Below are 21,110 nucleotides of genomic sequence, written 5' to 3' on the forward strand. Positions count from 1 at the left end.
GATTGTTAATTCAATAATGAGATATTTTTCTACTAATTATTTTAATTATTTGATATGTGTTATTATTTAATTTTAACATTATTAACTCTCAAAAATATAAATATTTAGTAAACTTAAAAGCGATAATATAAATTAAAGTTTTTAGTTCAACAGGAAGAACATTTTATTATATTTTATCATATATTTATTAATTATAAATAAAAATAATATAGTTTATTATTAGACAAAAATAAAATTTATTATTTAAATTTTAATCACTTGGTGTTGGTTTTTTCGTCATTTTATTTTGGGGTAAGCTTTCTCATTAACTCCCCTCTTTATCTTTCCTCTTCCTCCCGCTCCTCCTCATATTTCCTCGTCGATGTTCCAAGTGAAGCATGCCATTGCCGTCCCAATCCGAAGGTGAATTCTAGGGCTCGTCACCTTGCGCTGTCGTACCCTCCTCCTCTGCGAACAGAGCTCTGCACTTCGTGCGCCCAAAGCATCAGTGGGCAGGAAAGGAACATTCAAGTAAGTTTTCCAGGTCCTCTCCCTTACTCCCACACGTTCTTACGCGTTGGTCTATCTTTCTCCGTCTAGCCGTTCTTGTTTATGTACGCTTACCTTTGGTTTGCTGTGTTGTTTTCGTGCATTGTTGAATACCATCTGCTTCCATTTGGGTTTTGGTTTTGGATAGTTTTTGTCTTCTTAGTGAATTTTTTCACGGGCATTTTTTATTTCAATCGGGCCATGGTTGTTTTTGAAGTTTTTTTTTTTTTTTTTCCAGATTATTGTGCTAATTTGAGCCTAATTATCAGCCGTTCAATCCATTTCTCGTTCAACAATTCGCTGTCTGATAAACACCCACCCGTGGAATGCAATATCTTACATCTTTAACAACAAAGCCCTACAAGTAAGGAGTGCTTGTGGAAGAACGCGAAATTTCTCTCCTTTCCTTTTGAGACTCCCAGTTAGGTCTGTTCTACCACTTCTTTTAAGTATTTTAATTTTTATTTTGGGCCTTTATTCATTTTGTGAGGTGGGTTGCGGATTGATATGATGGCCACGGGCTTAAAAAGAAGGGAAGCTTAATTGACTGTAAACTCATGATGGGATGCGTTTTTGGTTGTATTTATTTGTGCCACTCTCATCTACTTGACCTACCCTGCAACCCGCGGCTGCCAGTTGCAAGTCAGCTATGTTTGATTTTTCGTGGACATCTCCATCAGAGAGTCCCTTCCATTGTCTATTTATTGTATTTTAAAGCATTCATGGTGATCCTTTCCTAAAATTCTAAATGAAGGAATCATTTTTTTAAACCAACACCTATTTATGGACTGTTGTATACCATTTGAACTTAATACTTTCTTGGTTGTTCAATACCTAATGTTGCTGCATATTGCATTTGTTTTATCCTTGCACTTATATATACTTTTTCATTAATAAGAAATAAATCCGTCGAAGTTTATTTTGAAATTATGAACACATTTACAAAACATTGAATATGTGTTTGAGGAGTATTTAATATGTATCAGAGTTGAACACAATTTTATTTTAATCATTGACATACAAAACTTATGGATTTCTATATTGATGAATATAGTGTAATATTTTTTTGGCAATTCATGTAACAATGCTCTCTCTCTCTCTCTCTCTCATCAGTATATAACAGTATAAAAAAGAGGTCAGGTCTTTAAAATTCGGAAATAGACACATGCAGAAATTGTAGGATTTTTTTTGAACTGTTTGGAACTTGTGTTTATTTTATTTTTACCTATTTATTTTATCATAGACGAAGATGTAGATATGTCACAGTTGTAAAAAAATATGTTGAGCAACTTAACAATGAGCTGTTATGGATAAAAAATTTAAGTAAAGCATAAGTTAAAATGAAAAAAATAAAGAAGAGGAGATCATTGGTGTCTTTTATTGGCAATGTACTTGGCCCATAATGTAGAAGACAATGGTAAAAAAGAAGTTGGTGAGGCTTAAAATTGACAAATTATGCAATATAGCCAAACAACTTCGCCAAACCTTACCTTCATAAAATGGAAATGAAAATTGGAGAGTTCATGAGCACTTATGTGAATTTCATTGCATAATAAATATGTTTGTGTGCATATATATTTGTATAGAAAAAGAGACTTTGTCAAGAGAAGAAAGAATGTACAAGGAGGGTAAGAAAGCCTCCTAAACAAAATGGAAAAGAAAAAAGAGAAAATACAACAAGTATAAAGAAGACAAAGGCAACAACATCAAGCCAACAAAGCCATCCAATCATGTTGGTCATTAGAAAAATCCAGATTCCGGAAGCAACCTGGTGAATATACCCAGGGTGAAGCAAAGAAAGTAATATGTGATCCCAAATCAAGCCAATATACGAAATATAATCCCAAAAGATACATCCATTTCTCTCTATCCAAGGCCCCCCCAACATAGACAAAACTGCAAACCGTTATAATGCCCTCACATCCTTATGCTTCCCAAACCCTCTAAAAGTGGTCAACTAAATTTCCTTCAAAAACCAAAGAGCTATAACACAATCATCACTCTCCGTTTTGGCCAAAAGGTTTGTTTCACTATGTCCTAGCCACAGAACAATGAAAGATGTTATGAGCATGTATCTCACAATTGGCATAACACATCACACGCAAATGAGGAGACAAAGCCTTTAATGGCCTTCTAATGTGTAATAGATTATTGGTCTTAACTATGTAGATAGGTATTCGTCACAAAAGCCTTAACCTTAGTAGAACCTTGGCTTTCCACAAACAAGTAGCTGGATGGAAAAACTTTGAGGAATGAGTTAAGTGAATGGAAAAAACAACAACAACAAGAGAAAACATTGGAAGCATCTAAAATCCAAACCCTGACATCCCCATTATAGGAATAACAAAAGAAATTAAAAAACATATAAAGGAAGAAAGCTGTTCTGCTTCCTATTGTTAAGATCTCTATGGAAACGGAATCCCGAGAAAAAAGACCTTTTAACAATGCTAAATAAATTGGAAATAGTTACAATATAATATAGAGCGAGATGAAAAAGAAAAGGAAAGGCAACTGAAAAACACTATTCTTTCAGCCAAATATCCTCCCAAAAACGAACTTGACAACCATCTCCCACTATAAATTTTGTACGAGAAAGGGAATACTTGCGTGGCTTTCATGACTCATTTGTACTCTACTAGCAGCAGCCCATCCATTTGTGTCAGGCAGAATTTATTCTTGATTACTTTTATGCCAAAGAGAATTAATTTCCAAGGGGAAATGCCATAACCATTTAACCACAAGAGCTATGTTCTTAGACACCAAGTTACCAAGACCCAAGCCCCTCCACTCTTAGACTAGACCTCCTAACAACCTCCCAATTCACAAGATGATCTCTCCTCCCCTTCATTCTAGACCAAAGAAAATCCCTGATAATCTGCTAGAAACGGAATCTTAAGCAAGGAAAGAAAGCAAAGGGGAATTGGCAAAAGACAAGCATGTGACCCTCCAAGGAAAAATGGGCAGCCTTCCATTGATCAAGATGTTTACGATTGTTTGGAACCACTTATAGAAAAGTACTGTTCTAGTCAAATGTATGTATTTGAATTTTGAAAAAGTACTTATCAACAAGTAGCATGAGATTACTTCTTATCAGAACTTCTTCAGAAAAATACCTTTTCAAAAAAAAAAAAAAAAAAAATTATTTTCCTAAAAAAAAAGTAGTTTGGAAAAGTTCTTGAAGTAAGTACTTATTTAAGTGTAAACCAGACACCACTTATTGACATGAGTACTTAATTTAAGTACTTATTTTTATGATGTTCGAAATGGGGGCTGAGTAGCCTTAGCAACTATAGGATCCCAAAAACCTCACTCAGCCAGTATATAGGAATTAGATATAGGCCTTGCATGGTAGATTTGTTCCTTTTATTTTTATTTTTATTTTTATTATTTTTTGGACCCGGGGGGGGGGGGGGGGCGCGAAGGGGGCAAGGCAGGACTTTGAGAAGGGATGGGATGATATATGATGGGAATGTTATTTATGGTAACATATACCAGGAATGATTTTATAACTTGTTTGTAGGGCTGCAAATGAACTGAGCTAAGATTTAACGTATTCAGACTTGGCTAGTTTGATAAACAAGCTCTTTAATTGAGTTCAATCCTGGCTCGTTTACTAAATGAGCTGAGCTCAGCCTTGTTCATGTTTGGTTCATTTATTAATCAAACCTAAAACGGGCCTAAACATGCCACGTCTAATCCTGTTTAAATTTTCTTTGTTTATTAATAAACTTCAAAGTTCAATCTAAAATTGCTTGTTAATGCAGGCTGACAAATGATTTAGTTCATTTACAACCACATGTGCAATATATTGATTTGAGTTCTACTGTTTTATGTTATGAAAAATTTGAAAGGATTGAAAAGAAATGTGATTAGTGATGACTAAAGAGAAAAATACTATTAAAAAATATATATGTAAAATAATGTCAATTTAAAAAGAGCTCTATATCAAATATATAAAATAATGAGCCTTTTAATGAGCTAACACATAAGTCCCTATATACAAAAAATGTCCATGAACTTCATTACTTTACTCATAAGCCTATGGTTTGAGTTTTTAAACAAGCCAACTCATGAGCTAGTTCATGAGCTTGGCTCGATTTGTTTTGAGCTTCAAATATAAGCTTGAGTTTGAATGAGCTGAGCCATTATTCGGCCATTATAAGCTCGATTAGTATGGAATATTGCATGCATCATCATGTCCTGTGTTTGGCATGGCTAAAAGATAATAAATTTATCCTTAATATATGAAATATTTTGTGGGCTCATGATACCTTTTAGCTATGTAGGCAGCTGCCAAAGTGGGCTGGGGCTAGGGGCTGCAAAATCTCTAGAATTTGCCCCCAACGCCTTGTTTAGATCTGTCACTGGACATGCAAAGGCAAACACATGAGTCTCAAATTATTTATATATATATATATATATTAAATATGCAATTGGTAAGTAGTGGGATATGAGGTTTGGGGTCCAGTGTGCAAATAGAAGTATTTGTTTTCAACATGGGTAGAAATAATACTTGGCCAAACAATCATTAGTGCTTAATTCCAGTAGCTCCAATCTCCTTTAAGACATATGTGGGCTTCTTGTAGGTCTGCACCATGTATTAGATGATGCCTTTAATTTGAAAATCTTCAGCACCATGGAGTACTAGCCTGTGAACATTCTCACTCCCAAGGTCCAACACTTTGTCCATGCATTTTATGAAATAATTTGCACTAAATACACTTTCACTCTTAATATATTGGTTAGATTTTAGCGTGTCCGTTGAACTTCTGCTTTTTATATCAGTATTTCCCCTCAAATTTAAGTTTGTTTCATCATCTTCCCCCAGCATCACCCTCAACTATTTGAAAGTTAATATGACATATTTGCCATTACTTTGTGAGCCAAATTAAAGTTTTTCCCCTGTATCTTTGCTCTCTTTCTTCAATTTCAATTTTTGACATAAATTTTCAGAAAATTGACTATTTGGTGAGATGGTGTTTATGGGAGGTTTAGCAAAATTATATATTATTTTATATTAGAAGTTACAATTACAACCAATAAATATCACAGGCCAAAAAGTCAAGTTGTCTCCCTGATTAAGAGCATGATTTGTCATATTACAGGTTCTATTTATGGAGAGTGATGACAAAGGGGTATGATATTGGAACAAATTAAAATTTGAGAGATGACATTGATACAATTGAAAGTTGAGAAACATGTGCTTGATACTCTGGATAGATAGCTTATCTTGCCTAATAATTTTTTAAAAAAGAATTCAATAAAATTTTAAAATTTCCCTCTGAAAGTATAAATTTTTCTATGATATTTCTTATTAATCTTTCCTTCAAATCTATTATTATTATTTTAAAAAAATGAATCCAGTCACACTGCATCACCACCCCTGAAACCATAAATCTTGGTTCTGCCACTGCACGTAGGCACTTATCCCTCCTTCACCTGATCCTGGGATGCGGTATATCACCTTCCCCATTGGATTCCCATGCATGTGGGAGGAGTGAGCCTGGAACTTAATATACTTTTGTACGCAAAACATTGCATGATCAAACATGGAATAAGAAGGGATAGGTTACTGTATTGTGCTCCTTATCATATCAAACAAATGGCTCCATGGAGTAGAAAAAGTTTGGGAGAAGGGGGGGGGGGGGGAGGTGCTTGGGCATGGGTGGTTCAGGTGTTCCATCAAATGAAATAGTCTACAAATCATAAACAAGATCCTCTGTGTCTTATTTTTGTTTTTTTTTTTGTTTTTTTGTTTATATATATATATATTTCCAAAATGAAATCTGTACTACATGGAGTATGTGAAGCTTGTGTACAATATGCTGCACCATAAGAAAACAAAAATCACCCCAGTTTGTTTCAAGTCTATGTATAATGTAGGCGCTTTTGACTCATAAATGTGTGTGTGTGTGTGTATGTAAAATTGGTGTATGTCTAAACATATTTTGTGGTTTGTTTCTGTTAATTTCTATATGTGGCGGAGGCTAGGGGCTTCAAAGAAAGGATTCTTGTGTGAAAAATGGTGTATTGAGCATATAAACAAGTCTTTTGATTGTTTGTTTCGTCATGTTTCTGTGTGGCAGTGGCTTGTCACCTTGAAGGAAGGACTTCTCTGTTCTTTTAATTGTTCTCCACTGTGGATAGAAGGCCAACCATTACACACACAAATTATAATAGGCTGATGCTGTACTGTGTTTTAAATAAAAGGGAGTAGAGATGGATGATATCAAAGAAGTAGGAAAAGACATGCAAGATGTATTAGACAGGGATCCAGCCCAAGCTGAAGTTGAAGGAGAGAAGTTGCCTTCAATAGAGTCAGAGAAAGAACCGCACAATCTTAGTGACAATGTCAAGCTTCAACCTAAGGAACATGACAATACTTGTCTTGAATTGCCTGTTGATGAACAATGTTCAGTTGAATCGGTTGCTGTTGAAAAAGCTCCTAATGCTGAGACTGATGCGCATGCTAACACAGATGCTGATGCCAACACCAGCAGCCATGCTAACATGGATCTTGATACTAACATGAATGTTGATGCTAATAACAATGGTGGAGGCAACACTACTTCCAGAGGTCATGCTGCTGTAACCACCATGGATGCTGATGCTAACATGCAGGCTGATGCTATTACACATGTCAATGCTAATGTCAATACGGGTGTTAATATGGAAGCTGATACTATTACCGGTAGTGGTGCTACAACCAAAGCAGACGCTGATATTGATGCTAATCCAGATAGTGGTGGTGATGTGAAGATTGACTCTGATGCTAACCCTGATGGCGAAGTTAAGATTGATGGTGATGCTAACATCAATGTTGATGCTGATGCTAATGAACAATGTCGTAATAGTATGACTGAGGGCATTAGCCGTCACCTGTCAGGTCACCTAAAGTCAGAGATGAAGTCTGAAGAGAATGAGAAGGGGGAGGAAGTGAAAAATGGGGTGAGTGGGATGGAGTTGCTTCCAGAAAATGAAATTAAGGTGGAAGTGTCAAAAGCAGAGTTGGGTGCAAAGCGGTCATTTCTTTGGGAACCGCATGAGGATGAGGGCAGTGAGTCGGGAACAGAAGAGGAGCAAACCGCATTCATGCAGGAGCTGGAAACTTTTTTTAAGGAAAGGAGCATGGAATTTAAGCCTCCAAAGTTCTACGGAGAGGGTTTGAATTGCCTTAAGTGAGTTCTAGGTGATTGTGATTGTGATTGTGTTTTCATTCTTGGAAATTTTATTTACCTGGGAGTTATTTAATTCTTTGAAAATGAATTTTCTTTCTATGTGAGTTAGGTTGTGGAGAGCTGTGACCAGACTAGGCGGCTATGACCAGGTTTGGCTGGATTTATCTTTTCCACCTGTTATTCTTTCTCCGCTGGTCTAATTATTTTCTGTGCATAATAGAATACATGCTATACAAATAAGTGTATTAAATGCAATTTTGAGAGGCTCCAGATTGTGGAGGGGTATGCTCAATTAGTTAGAACTAGATACTCAGATGAACACATGTTTCTTTAAGCACAATCACGAAAATCTTAATATCACCCATTATGTTATTTTTATACTGACCCTTTTTTCCTGCATCCTGGAGAATGTTCTCTCGATTATTTTTCCCCTACCAGTCTTAGGGCGTGTTTGAAAAAATTAAGCATTAATCACTGAATGCCGAATCAAACTCTGAATTTGTGAACCAGATTCATAACTTGACTGAACTACTCAACCACTGAATAATTTAGTCTATTTGTCATTGATCAATTAAAACATGTGAATACATGTGTTATGACCATTTAACCCCTATAACATTATGAGCTGATATTTATTTGCACGTAAGCAAAAAGAATGCATCTTACAAATTGAAACAAGAAAGAGGTGAAATATCTAAAACATTGTTCAGAATTATTGGTTGTTGGAAGAATTCTCTAACCCTATGCTTGGAGAAGCCTTAGATTTGGAGTCGTATTGGATTTGGATAAGATGTAGTATAAAATTGTATTGAAATATGTCAAAATCCTCTCAAATCCAAATCTAAGGTCTGAAATCCATGCTCCCAAACACTGCCTAATTTTTTTTAAAATTACGTTTAAAATAAAAAATAAAAAATCAAGCCATAAAGAGCTTTAAGTGATGCTCCAATTGCCTCACAGAGAAGCACTGCAGCTGGTTGTGGAGAACTTCAGGAATAATTAAAAATTTTGTAGAAAGCCAGGCCCATCGGAGACTTGAGGGTGAAAGCCCCACACGAATAATAAATTTTTTAAAAAAAATGAAACCCTATTTGAGGCGAGATTCTGGAACAAACACTACTTGAATAGTTGAAATTTTGTGAGAAAGCCAGACCCAATGCATTCAGAACAAAAGCCGCACATGAACAATCTTTTAAAAAAACATAAATTCCATTGAAGAGAAGATTAGGTCCAAGAACAATAAAAAACTTTAAGAATTCTGCAAATAAATGCCCCACTCCATCAGAAATCAAACTCCCTTTGCACTACAGGGAAAAAAAAATTGTTGATTGAAGCCTCTAATTGCAGATCTGTCCAATTGTCCATGGCACCACAATCTTCTTCCAATATCCGATGGTAACCCACAATTTGGGTCCCAAAGGAGATGCGTTGGGAGAGAGGTGGAGAGGGTGAAAGGAGCACAGGGAGATGATGAAAGAAGAACGAAGAGTGTTGTGTCACAAGCGCCACCTCTCCCTCGGAATGGTATCCTGCAACGAATTTGTTGCTGACCGAACCAGAGCTTTTCAAAGGACATTCGGAGATGCAATCAAACAACACTGGTCTCTTATTTTGGGATTCATTAAGTGAACCGGCTCTGTTTAGAGCCCATTCAGTAGGGATGAGCAAACGGTTAGTTGGGCCAAATTCAGTTAATTAACCGAATTAACCGAAATTTTTGGTTAATGAGAAATATTAACCGAACCGTCCGAATAGAGGGGCCTCACTGAACTGAACCCGACCAAATTACCTTTTCGGGTAATTCGGTTAACCGAATTTAACTGAATTAATTTGAAATTAATTAATAAAAACATAATATAATTGTTTTTTACCAAATACTAATTAACATATTAACAAATTAACATATACTAATTAACATATTAACAAATTAGCATATACTAATTAGCGTATTAACAAATTAATATATACCAATTTATATTTAAATTTTAATTAATTATTAAATCAGTTATTTCGGTTAACTGAATTAACATTCTTTTTAACCAAACCGATTAACCGATTAACCGAACTTTGTAAAACCATAACCGACCGATCCTGTGTTCTTAACCGAACCAAACTGACCAATTTCGGTCGGTTAATTCGGGTTTCCCCAAATTATGCTCATCCCTACCATTCAGTGCAAACAAACACCACATTATTCTTGAAATTTTATGCTTAATCATGTGTAAGAGCAATGATCTCTGAAATACTAGAATCAAAATTTGTATCGACAGAATAATCTTGTTTGTTTAGCGAGCATAGTTTGAGGGACATAATGGCATGGCGGACAGGACCTGGGTTCAACCTTTGGGTTTCTTAGTTTTACTCAAGACTGTCAAGTTCCTTTCTTTTTTTTGATCGTAAAGGTAAATGTATTGATCAAAGTGTATATTTACAACTACACTGGGCATTCCCAGGCATAGGGGCCAATTAAACCCCATCTCAAATGCATGGCATTACATAAAAAATGAAATTACATCATAGCAAAATTCCAGAGTCAAATACTACAAACTACAAATCCAAAATGCCCAATTACATAGAGATTTACATAGAATGTATTCCATGTTTATCAAAAACCACTCTGAAGGTGTGTCTCTGTCAAGTTCCTTTCTTATTTTTATATTGCTTGGTGTCTGCGTTTGTGAAAATTAAATACATTCTCATTGTATAGGAAAGTTATCGTTAATAATAGATTCTGGATTTCTAATAGTCATTTTATTTCACTTCGTTACTCAAATTAATGTACTGCGATATTTTAATATTTTGATCTATAATTTAGAGGATCATCATTGCTTCCTGCTTTTGGATTTGTAGGTGACTTCTGGCAAGTTGTGGCGACAAGTGGGAGAATCGTTCAAGCCACCAAAGTGAGAAACATATTTGCATTTAGTTGTAGTGTGATAGTGTCTTTTTTTCATCAACAAGCAGTTGGAAAGGGAGATGATGAAAGCATCCCCTCCCCCCAACACAAAAAAGGGGGAAAAAAAATAAAGAGAGAAAAGAAAGATTAACTCCAACCTGCTCTGGTTTATCAATTCTTTGTTTGGCATTTACATGCGAGTTACATGCACCTGTTTTGTATAATTTCGTACTAGTACTCTTATTTTTTCTCCTGAAATGTTTTTACTTGCACAGGACCTGCACTACTGTCTCCTGGACTTTCCGTTGTTTTTATGAGAAGGTTACACTCAGCATGATTTTTTTTTTTAAATTCATTTTAAAATGTTTTTTTCGTGCTTTCTGTTTGCTTCTCTTAGCAAGTGTATCTTGAAGTTCATGTTCGTTTGTTTTTCAGGCACTGCTTGAATATGAAAAGCATGAATTGCATGGTGATGAACTTTCTCTTCCTGATACTTCCTTTACAGAGCCAACAAGTGTCAAAAATCAGGTAACACTATATATCAAATCACAAATCAATTAGGTTCATTTTTTTGTTTATTGAGCTTTTTTCACTTTGAGTGGGTGCTTTTGTTATGTTTCTACAGTCTGGATAATTTTATTCTTTTGACCATTTAAGCTTAGTAGTTAGTGTAATAGTTGCTGTGTGGACTAACGTGGTTAGGCCACAGAAGTGAGATGTTTGGAACACTTTACTAGTCATTGTTAGTGTTGTTGGTTTCTAAATAATAATATCTTGGAGCATCATTGTTCAAAAATGTTCTTTTGCATGTGCCATGAACTAATGGGCCCGTTGTTATTGCTGAAAAATTTATGGAAACAAAACTGAAAACTGAAAAGAGAAAGAAAAAGCTAAACTATGTAACTTGTTTGGTAGTTTTCCTGAAATTTGAAACTGGAAAAAAAAATAAAATTGAAGACCTATTTGGTCACATACATATGAAAATAAGAAGTTATAAGTGGATTGACGGTGATTATGGAAAGTGAGGAATGACTGTAATTTGTAAAGAAAAAGAGTAGAACGAAGTGTGGGTTTCCCTCTACTTATCTTCTTCTTCTTTTTCCCTGTCTCCAGAAGCTTGGACCTTCCAAGGTTTTGCCTTTTGAGAGAAGAAGATAGGTGGTGGGATGGTGTTTGCACTCTCTCTCTCTCTGCTTAGATAGTGGCATGGGGTTAGGCAGTAACTGACATATTGTGGCTTTGGGGTTTGGTCATGACCGGTGTGTTGGTGATGGCTTAAATGAGGTTTCAGTTGGTATAGTTGCTGTTTGTGTATTGCATTGAGGGAGGGGAGGGGGGTGGTGGTGGGCTGCAGGGAGTGTGGTAGTGGCAGATGCAGGATGGGGGTAGTTTGGCGCTGGGGGTGGGGATGGGATTCTTTCTAGTGTCTAGCTCGTGATTGTTGGTGATGGGAGTTAAGCAGTCTTGCCTGTTTTGCATTTTGTAGCGATGCACATCCAAAACTTTTGAAAACCACTTTTTTTGGGTCTTCAAAAGTTGTGGAAACATGTTTTTTATTCTTTTTAACAGAAAATTGCACAAACCAACATATTTTTCTGTTTAGCTTTGGCACTGATTTGCAATGGGAACTGAGAACAGGAAAAAAAAAGGTGAACAGAACAGCCTCTAAGAGTGTGCTTATAAGGAGCAAGGTGAAGGATCACATATATTTTTTACACGTATACGACTTGACACAAATATGGGACAAAAAATTTAAAAAATGCAGGATGGACATGGCAAGAACACGAGATTGAATAATTATTTTGTTTAACACAACATATTGAAAATTCTATTTGTGTTAATGCAGACAAGTTTGTTAGCATTTTAAAATAGTTGCTGTTATACTCATGCTCATGGAAGATAAACAGCGTGGGAGGAGTGTCCAATGGAGGCATGATTCCTATAAATGTCCCTGCTACATGTGTTTACACAAATCATCAAATACATTGTTGGTCACTTGTACATAATGTTCTATGTACCTAAAACTCATAAACATGTCTTGCTTCAGTGAATAGCCTTGATATCGATCCGTTCTGTGCAACCCTTCGCATTCCATTTATCCCACCATGTGAAGTTGACTAGAAACCCTCTTAAGGATGGGACGAGGGATGATGTGCTAACAAGTGAGGAAGGGAATGGTTTGGTGTATCAAGCAGAGGTCCCAGCGAAACTGGGATTCATATGGAGGCTAGATTGACGGAAGATTCAGATAAAAGGCTGCACTCCAATGGAGGTGCTTGATACCCAACAGGAATATGTTCTCTCTTGACACGAAAATTTATGAGATCAAATTTTTATTGGAAGAGATTCGTGAACATGAGGATGAGTATTTGTATGTGCATCCTTTAGTGGGCTTGGCAGCTCAGAGCTCTTTGGTTATCAAGGGGGATATTTTGCTTATAATGGATGTAGGAAATTAGGGCAAGGTGCATCACACATGGGGTATAGGCATATAGGGACTCTCAATAGTTATTCTATACCTTAGCAGCATTGTACAATTTTATTAGGGATCTCTAGTTCTTCTCTACAGGTATAGAGAGGCTTTTGGCTGAAGTATCTTTAGGGCCTGTTTGGTATTGTTGCTGTTTCTTGTTTGTTTGTTTATATATATATATATTTTCTGTTTTTATTTCTGCATAGTGAAAAAACAAATTATAAAAACGTGATGTTTATGTTGTCAATTTTTTGTTTCTATTGTTGATTTTCAACTCTTTGCGAAAAAACTGAAAACAAGATTTTATGGTTCTCAATTGTTTTGGCAACAAGTTGCCAAAACTTTTAATAACCAGAAATGATTTTTTTTGGATTAAATCATTCATTTTATACACTTATAAATTACAATTAAAATAAAATGATAATATGATTTAAATATAATTAAAATAAAAATATGCATAAATTTTTAAAAATAATAATAATAAAACCAATTAAAAAATTATTTTCAATATTTTTCAGTTTTCATGTTCAATAAAATTTTTATTGTGAAGTAAATTTTGAAAGTAAAAAAATTAAGTAAAATAATTATAATAATTTTTATTTTATTATAGTATTTTTTTTATGTATATTATTTGTGACTGGTTGGTCATGGGTTCGAGTCCAAGGAAACAACCTCTGCATAAAAGTAGGGGTAAGGCTGCAGGGAGCCTTATGGCCCGAGGATGCCCTTTATTTGAAAATTTATTATTTTAATCATATTTTTATAGTATTATTTGATTTAAAGATGAAAATGAGCATTTTGTATTAGTTTTATAAATGTTAACCAAATAGGTTGATGGTTTTCGATTTTTAGTTTTTGTTTCTAGTGTTTGGTTTTTGTTTCTATAATTTTTTACAGTGATACGAAACGACCCATTAGCTCTTAATGTTATTTTGGGTAGTTTGCCATTTTGTTTTACCTCCTTTGAGTAATTGTTGTGCTCATGATATCATGCATGAATTCTTAGGTACTCAAAATGAGAATAGTAATTTTGACAAAAAAACATCTTGCCTATACCTGTTAATGTCTTAATTGAAAAGGATTATTTGCCATCCAAAGGGGGTTAGGTCCTGAAGGAAGGGCAGCTAGACCTGCTTTGCTGGATTGGGTGGATTGCAACTTTGTCAAGCATCCAGGTCAGGCTTTGGAGTGGGTTGTTACTATTAGTACCTATAAGAGGGGAAAGAAGAAAATGGAGAAGGAACTGCAAAAAATTGGCGTCTAATGTCAAGAAGGAAAGGGTAAGAGTTGTGGGGGTAGTTAGGTGTTAGGAGGAAGTTGTTGAACTGGAATGTTAGGGGTTTGGGGAGCATGGTTGTTAAACTTGAATGGTCTAGTAGATTATATGTGAGACTTCTCCTGATGTTGTTATGTTACATGAGTCTTAAGGTAGAGTTCGTGGGTGGGCTTGTTGTTACTTGTTAGGAGTATTTGAGATTCCAGGTTTAATGATTGGATTTGACTAGCATCTACTAGCTGTTTTGTTCTGATTATTTTTTAGCATTTTTTTTTCTTTTGTTCTCAGGGGGATGTTAATTCTCATTTTTTACATTTGTTCTTTAATAATGAAATCTCTCTTCTTTTTCTATCAAAAGGAAGACCATGGGGCAGTGGTGGTTTACCTCGGAGCTGGGCCTAATTGGCATCGGTTGACGGGTTCTGTGGGAGTTGTTAGTTGCAGTTATGTTCAGTGCTAATTGGTCCTGAGAGGAGATTTTACTATTATTGGATCTACTAATGAAAGAGTGGGAGGTTCTAGGATCACTTGTAGCATGAGAGGATATGGCTTATCAAGGATTGTGATTTGAGGGGCATTCCTCTTTCTAATGCTCAATCTTTGAGTTTGTTGTCATAACAGATCAATAGCTAATTAGGATTGATAGATTTTTGTTCATAGTTTGGGAGGATGCTTTTCCTAGTTTAACTCAAGAATTGCTTTCTAAAGTGATACATGATTGTTGCCCTTTAGTACTTGAGTCTAATCTTGTGTAGTGGGGGCCAACTTTGTTTAGATTTGAGAATATGGTTCACATTATGATTTTCAGGTATGGACCAGGGAATGGTGGGGCATGTGCAATGTGAAATGTTGGAGGGGGGTTTGACGGTTTTTTTTATGTGGAGGTTGAAGTTGGCAGAGGAAAGATTAAAATTTGGAATGTAGAGGTTTTTGGTGATGTCTGTTTTGAGGAAAAAAGATATTTTACATGAATTAGGTGTGATAGATTATTTGAGGAGGGCCCTCTCTTAGAAATATTTGGTAAAAGAGTTTGAGCAAATTCTCTTGAGCGAAAAGTTGAGCTCGAGGTAGAAGTCTAGAAATGAATTGGGTTAAGGATGGGGATTGTAACATGAGCCATTTTCATAGAGCGCTGAATAGTAAGTGGAGGATTTTAATTAATGATTTAGGGATGCTAGGGCTTTGGTTTTTTAGGGATCTTGATTGCATTGCAGGTATGATTACTGATTTTTAGGGGTGTTTATATCACAGCATAAAGAATATTCCCATGGAATGACATTCTTGGGAATCGGATGCCTATCTCATGGGAATATTTTTGTTTGCATCATGGGATGCCTATCTCATGCCTATCTCAAATGTTCATGTCAATGTTTGGTTCAAAAAATAGTCATATTTTCAGCAAAAAAACTTAATAAGAATATGTACCTATTTAAATCCATGTTCTAAAACTTCCAATAATGATAAATTTAAAAAAAAAAAAAATTCAACACAAAATGATCCAATTAGTTGAATTAGGGAAAACCTCTGAAATTATTCCAATACTGAACCTTGGACATATAATAGTTAAAAGTTTTGAATTGAATATCTTTATCTCAAGATTTTAACCATGATATTATATTATTATAACATAATAACAAGATTACTTTTATTTCTAGTAATAATCTATTAGTTTAAGTATAATAATATTGTGTAATGATACCATATTATAGGGACATTTCCAACTGGCTAACATAGAGCTCAATTTTGTCCCCAAAAGGTGGGATTCCCATCTGAATGGGATCCCCATGAAAATTACCAATAGGGAAGGGTGGGAATGGGAGTGAGAATCTTTCATTCATAAGAATGTAAAGATACCTGCCACGTCTTCCTCCAGTGCCCAAACAATTATGGGCGCAAGATGCCATGTTTCTGGGAATGTTGAAAGATGCCACAAAGCAAATGCCCGCCTTATAGGAACTTGCTTGCAGGGGAGGATGAGGGAAGGGTAATGATTAAGGGCCAGGGTGATTGCCTCTCTTACATAAATGAACTCAGTGGATGTTGCCCAATATGGTTTGTTTCTACAACAAATTGTTCATGATGCTTGTTTAGTTGCAGAAAGAACCACGTATGATGGTTGCTCAAATGTATTTATGCTGATAATTTGCTTAGAAAAATCTCTGGCTTAGTCCTCAGATTCTCTCTGACACAGTATTTCTCTGATTTCTCTAGCTTCTTATTTATTTGGGAGTGGAACAACACTGAGGCATTCAGGCACAAATTACCCCTTTACTGTTAATCCTCATAAGCTTCTATGCAGGTTGTTGGTAATACAACATCAGGCAGGACGCGGCGGGATGCTGCAGCTCGTGCAATGCAGGGTTGGCATTCTCAGCGTCTTCTTGGTAATGGTGAGGTTGGTGACCCTATCATTAAGGTCTGTCAATATTTTCTCATCTATATGCTGTGAAACTTCTGACTTCTTGTCTGTTTGCTGATGCTTTTGCATGTCTTTCAAGTTTTTAACTGTGCGCTTTCCTTCCCATTATCTTTTATTCAATAGAATGCTACGTTTGGCTGTAGGATAAGAATTCAAGTTCAATGATGAAGCGTGAAAAACAGCTCAAAAGCATTGGTATGACTCTACTGGGTGAATATCTGTTGCTTCCAATGCAATACTCCTCTCTGAATCTTATTTTATTGTTTTAGGTTTACTAAAGCGTAAAAAGCCATACATTGTTGATCGTGTCGTCAAAGCTGCACGCATGAAAGCAACAAAGCCACAGTTAAGATTATTGATTGCATTTTGGTCTCATACATGGTGAAGTATTTGCCCATGAATTTTTTGTTCTTTCAGCCATTACACAAAGCTCTCTATATAATTCGTTACTGAAATTTCTAAGACAATGATTGTAACATAAACATGGGTTGAAATATTGCTTGACTGACTATTTCTATCCAACTGAAAATCTCCTTGATGGTATGGGGTTTCATTGTTTTTGGATGCCCTAGTGTCTCATAAGTGTGGGTTAGAAGAAGCCCATGTCCTGAGGATGGGTTTCTTTCCAAGGTCCTTGCATATAAACCGCAATGCATGCCTGTTTGAAATCCTCAACCAATTGGGAGTAGTAGTAACAATAGCAAAAAAGAATTCATACCCATTGTTGATCATCTGAGGTGGCCTGGGTAGTTTTTATTTACATGTTAGTTTGAGCTGATATATGATATAAAGATACTGCTACTCTGAAGGTGCCAAAATTGGGTTTTCTTTTGGCAGATCTGATACAATGGTTGTTGATATTGGACCATCAGCTGACTGGGTGAAAGTCAATGTGCAGCGAACTGTAAGTTTTCAAAGCCCTCACAGGGCATTGTTTTATGTGTGTGTGTGTGTGTGTGCGGGTTTAACTTAGTTTTTAACAAATTGATCTGCATACAGAAAGATTGCTTTGAGGTGTATGCCTTGGTTCCTGGACTTCTACGGGAGGAGGTAAGTAGATCTGTGATAGCTTCTTTTTTACACTATACCTTGCACTGCCTCATATGTTCCATTTTTCATACAAACCAAATGGAATATCAGATATATTTTCTGTAGTGAGGTTCCTGTTCCAAGGATCCATGCTAAAGGTCTGTTAAGGCTGAAGGAAATTTCTATCCAGTTATGGATCAAATAGAGCAATTTGTGTAGGTTTGCATGAAGTGAGAGTCTAGTTCAGCGCAGCCTGAGTGCATAGAGTTCACCTCAGCTTGAGCGCATTCTCAGCCCTTAATTTACTGCTTGCCTTAAGCCAAGCTTGGTTCCCATCCTAAAAAAGGTAAAGGTCTGCCCGGTGCCCAAAGCTTCCACGTATCCGGGAGCCGGGGAAGGGGTGAACCACAATGGATGTATACTAAACAGCCTTACCTTGCATTTTTTACAAGAGGCTGTTTCCATGCCTCGAACCCATGACTTCCAAGTCGCACAGCGACAACTTTACCGTTGCACCTAGGCTCCCCTTGGTTTCCGCCTTATTTTAGCAAATTATTGACTCATGGGCCCAATCTCAGTTCATCTTCTTTTGGGAATGGATGTATACTATTTTGCAAGAGGCTGTTTCCATGCCTTGAACCCGTGACTTCCAAGTCATGTGACGACAACTTTATTGTTGCACCTAGGCTCCCCTTGATTCCCGCCTTATTTTGGCAAATTATTGACTCTTGGGCTCAATCTCAGTTCATCTTCTTTCGGAGTTGAAGTATGGAAATTGCATCAATTTGCTTGTTTTTATGAGTAAATTAACCCTTCGTTTGGGAACATTGGATTTTGGGCCTTGTATTTACATTTTTTTTGGGATTTGGGTAAAATGTAGTACAAAATTATATCGACTTTCTTCCAAATCCATACAAATCCAAATCCAAGTTCCAAAATTCATTCTCCCTAACACTGAATTTTTGATAATTTGAAACTTAAAACTTTGGAGTGAAACATCAGCGCCATTTGCATAGACTTATCTCTTCTTTTGATGTCTATTATGGTATAAATATATATTGTTTACCAGCTGTATTTATGACTTTGTGCTGTGGTGCATCAGGTGCGTGTTCAATCTGATCCGGCAGGACGTTTGGTTATATCTGGCCAACCAGAGCAGCTGGATAATCCTTGGGGCGTCACACCATTTAAAAAGGTTGGTGAAAATTGGATTAATAAAATTCAATACTCTAATTGCATGAATGGTCTGTGGCTGCTTAGCATGTTTCAGGTCACTTGGGTTCTAATGTCAGCCATTGTCTTTGGCTGTGATTTTCTTTTTGGGTTGGGATCTGATGGGTACTTGGAATACTTTCTTGGCATTATCTATAACCAGGATTAATTGCCTGGAAAATATTAAACTTCTTGGTGTTCACATACCTAATTTTGAACATTTGTTGTTTTGGCTCTAATATGTTCACCGTGATACTCAGGATTCTTTATATATTTTTTTTAAAACTCTGCTTATAGGTTGTCAGCTTACCATCAAGAATTGATCCACATCAAACTTCCGCTGTGGTGACTTTGCATGGTCAGTTGTTTGTGCGTGTTCCATTTGAGCAATCTGATCTATAAAATGTGTGGAGAGGATTGTTGCTTTTCCCATGAGCAGAGATGCTGTGTTCAATGGTTTTTTAGGAGATGATTGAAGTTCCTCTGTAGATTGGTAGTTAAAGTTCTTGGAAGATCTAACTGTTGGGAGTTAAATGCTCAGTGAGTTCGAAACTTGCTAGTTCCTAGACTAAGCCCAAAATGGGATCTTCATATTTACATCCGCCCCATTTGATTACCCATTGAGTTTGATTGTAGTGGATCCATCTGTGACTGGGCTCTTGTGGGGTTATTTTGTATGGAAGCTACACGCTCCATTGTAATTTAGGTTATTCAAGCCATTTTTTTTTTTTTTTTAAATTTTTCCAATTGCTGTTATTTTTTCTCCCGATTGGGTGCATCTAACAGTCATCTGGGTTCAATTGCTTAAGAACTTCGTTGCACTCCCCTCCCAGCCGAAGAAATGGTGACATTTTTTCTGACCTACATGAGCTACCGAATTCAATTTTGGGCCCTTCTACCTTACATATAGGCATGCTAATGCCTGATTTATAGTAGGGTATATATATGTCATGAATTTCAAAGATGTTTTAACATAGAATTGCTATTTATTTATTTGTTGGCCAGAATGATCAGAAATGGAAGTTTATATTAGGGGTGAGCACGAAGTTAATCCATCTTAATGTGAGGACAACTCTATGGTGTCCATGGTTGTTTATACTTTAGAAGTGATTCTATTTTAATGTACATTATTGACCTTCTGAAAAGTTTGGTAGAGAGATAAATGTCTCTTTGAAACTACAAAAAAACAATCTATTAGATTTCCGGAGCCTCTGGTAGATTATTTTGACAGTACCATTAACATTCATTTGTGAAAACCAACTAGTCGACTATTTGTATGGAATGTGATGTTATTTACATTAAACTATTCTGAAAAAAAAAAAAAAAACAAAAACTAAAAGTAAAATTATGGTAGTACTCAAAGTGCCCAAAATTAAAATTTTAATTCCATTCTTTATTATGTGTTTAGAAAATTTGTTAACTCAACAGAGTCCCAAAAGTCAAAATTGAACACATGCCAGTTCTCTTTTCTAACTCTCTTCAAGTTTCCATATAACTTTTATACGGATCGTTTGGTTGGGTGGAGTATTTATTCCTTAAAATAAGACGGAATATAATTTGAAATCAAGAAAATAGTTATTTCATATATATATTTAATTATTTCATTCATTATGTTATAAAAAAGAAATAGACATTTGGATGACGGAATTTGAGAAAAGCTCTTTTCTTGTACATTTCTTGTTATTATACGCTCATAAGATTTTTCACATTATCATTTGTTATATAATCACAACTAACAACATAATTTTTTAATATAATTAATTGTAATTAATCTATTCCCGCAAGCCAAATGTAACCTTTGGACAACAAGATCAACAACTGTAGGAATAATACCCATCTAAAGAAGAAGCTTTTGTAAATGGGTATTGATTTAGTCACGCACAGGAAAAGAATTCATCATATCTTCCTAAAATAGTTGCTTCACGCTATTGGCTTTGGCAAACCCCCAGGGATGGTTCTCTAAAATTCTAATTTTCTACTGATGATTTTTTTCAAGGTTAAAAATTACAAAGAAACGATAGTATAATCTGCTTTTTTACATTAGCTTGTAGCCATCTAACACTTGTTTGCACTTAGTTTTTTTTCCCCATGCAATTATA

The 21,110-nt window shown here is 35.8% G+C and overlaps 1 protein-coding gene across 5 annotated transcripts; it reads left to right on the top strand.

Moving 5' to 3' along the window:
• The first annotated feature begins 284 nt into the window (after positions 1 to 284).
• On the top strand, positions 285 to 20,064 carry LOC131160289 (AT-rich interactive domain-containing protein 6-like). Of its 5 annotated transcripts, none has more exons than XM_058115771.1 (14): positions 285 to 510; positions 767 to 954; positions 6,615 to 7,706; positions 7,816 to 7,855; positions 10,557 to 10,609; positions 10,878 to 10,923; positions 11,038 to 11,130; positions 16,651 to 16,767; positions 16,914 to 16,965; positions 17,040 to 17,115; positions 17,608 to 17,674; positions 17,770 to 17,820; positions 18,902 to 18,994; positions 19,309 to 20,064. In XM_058115771.1, exons 3-14 carry the CDS (start codon positions 6,748 to 6,750, stop codon positions 19,411 to 19,413), a joined length of 1,752 nt encoding a protein of 583 aa, XP_057971754.1. In that variant the 5' UTR covers positions 285 to 510; positions 767 to 954; positions 6,615 to 6,747; the 3' UTR covers positions 19,414 to 20,064. The 5 variants fall into 5 exon arrangements, with proteins under 5 accessions (XP_057971754.1, XP_057971755.1, XP_057971752.1 ...); XM_058115772.1 differs by having other exon boundaries at positions 318 to 510; positions 16,651 to 16,746; XM_058115769.1 differs by having other exon boundaries at positions 318 to 510; positions 798 to 954.
• Positions 20,065 to 21,110: the final 1,046 nt, after the last annotated feature.

This window comes from Malania oleifera, chromosome 7 (assembly GCF_029873635.1).
Source record: "Malania oleifera isolate guangnan ecotype guangnan chromosome 7, ASM2987363v1, whole genome shotgun sequence".
In the NCBI taxonomy this organism is placed as follows: Eukaryota; Viridiplantae; Streptophyta; class Magnoliopsida; order Santalales; family Ximeniaceae; genus Malania; species Malania oleifera.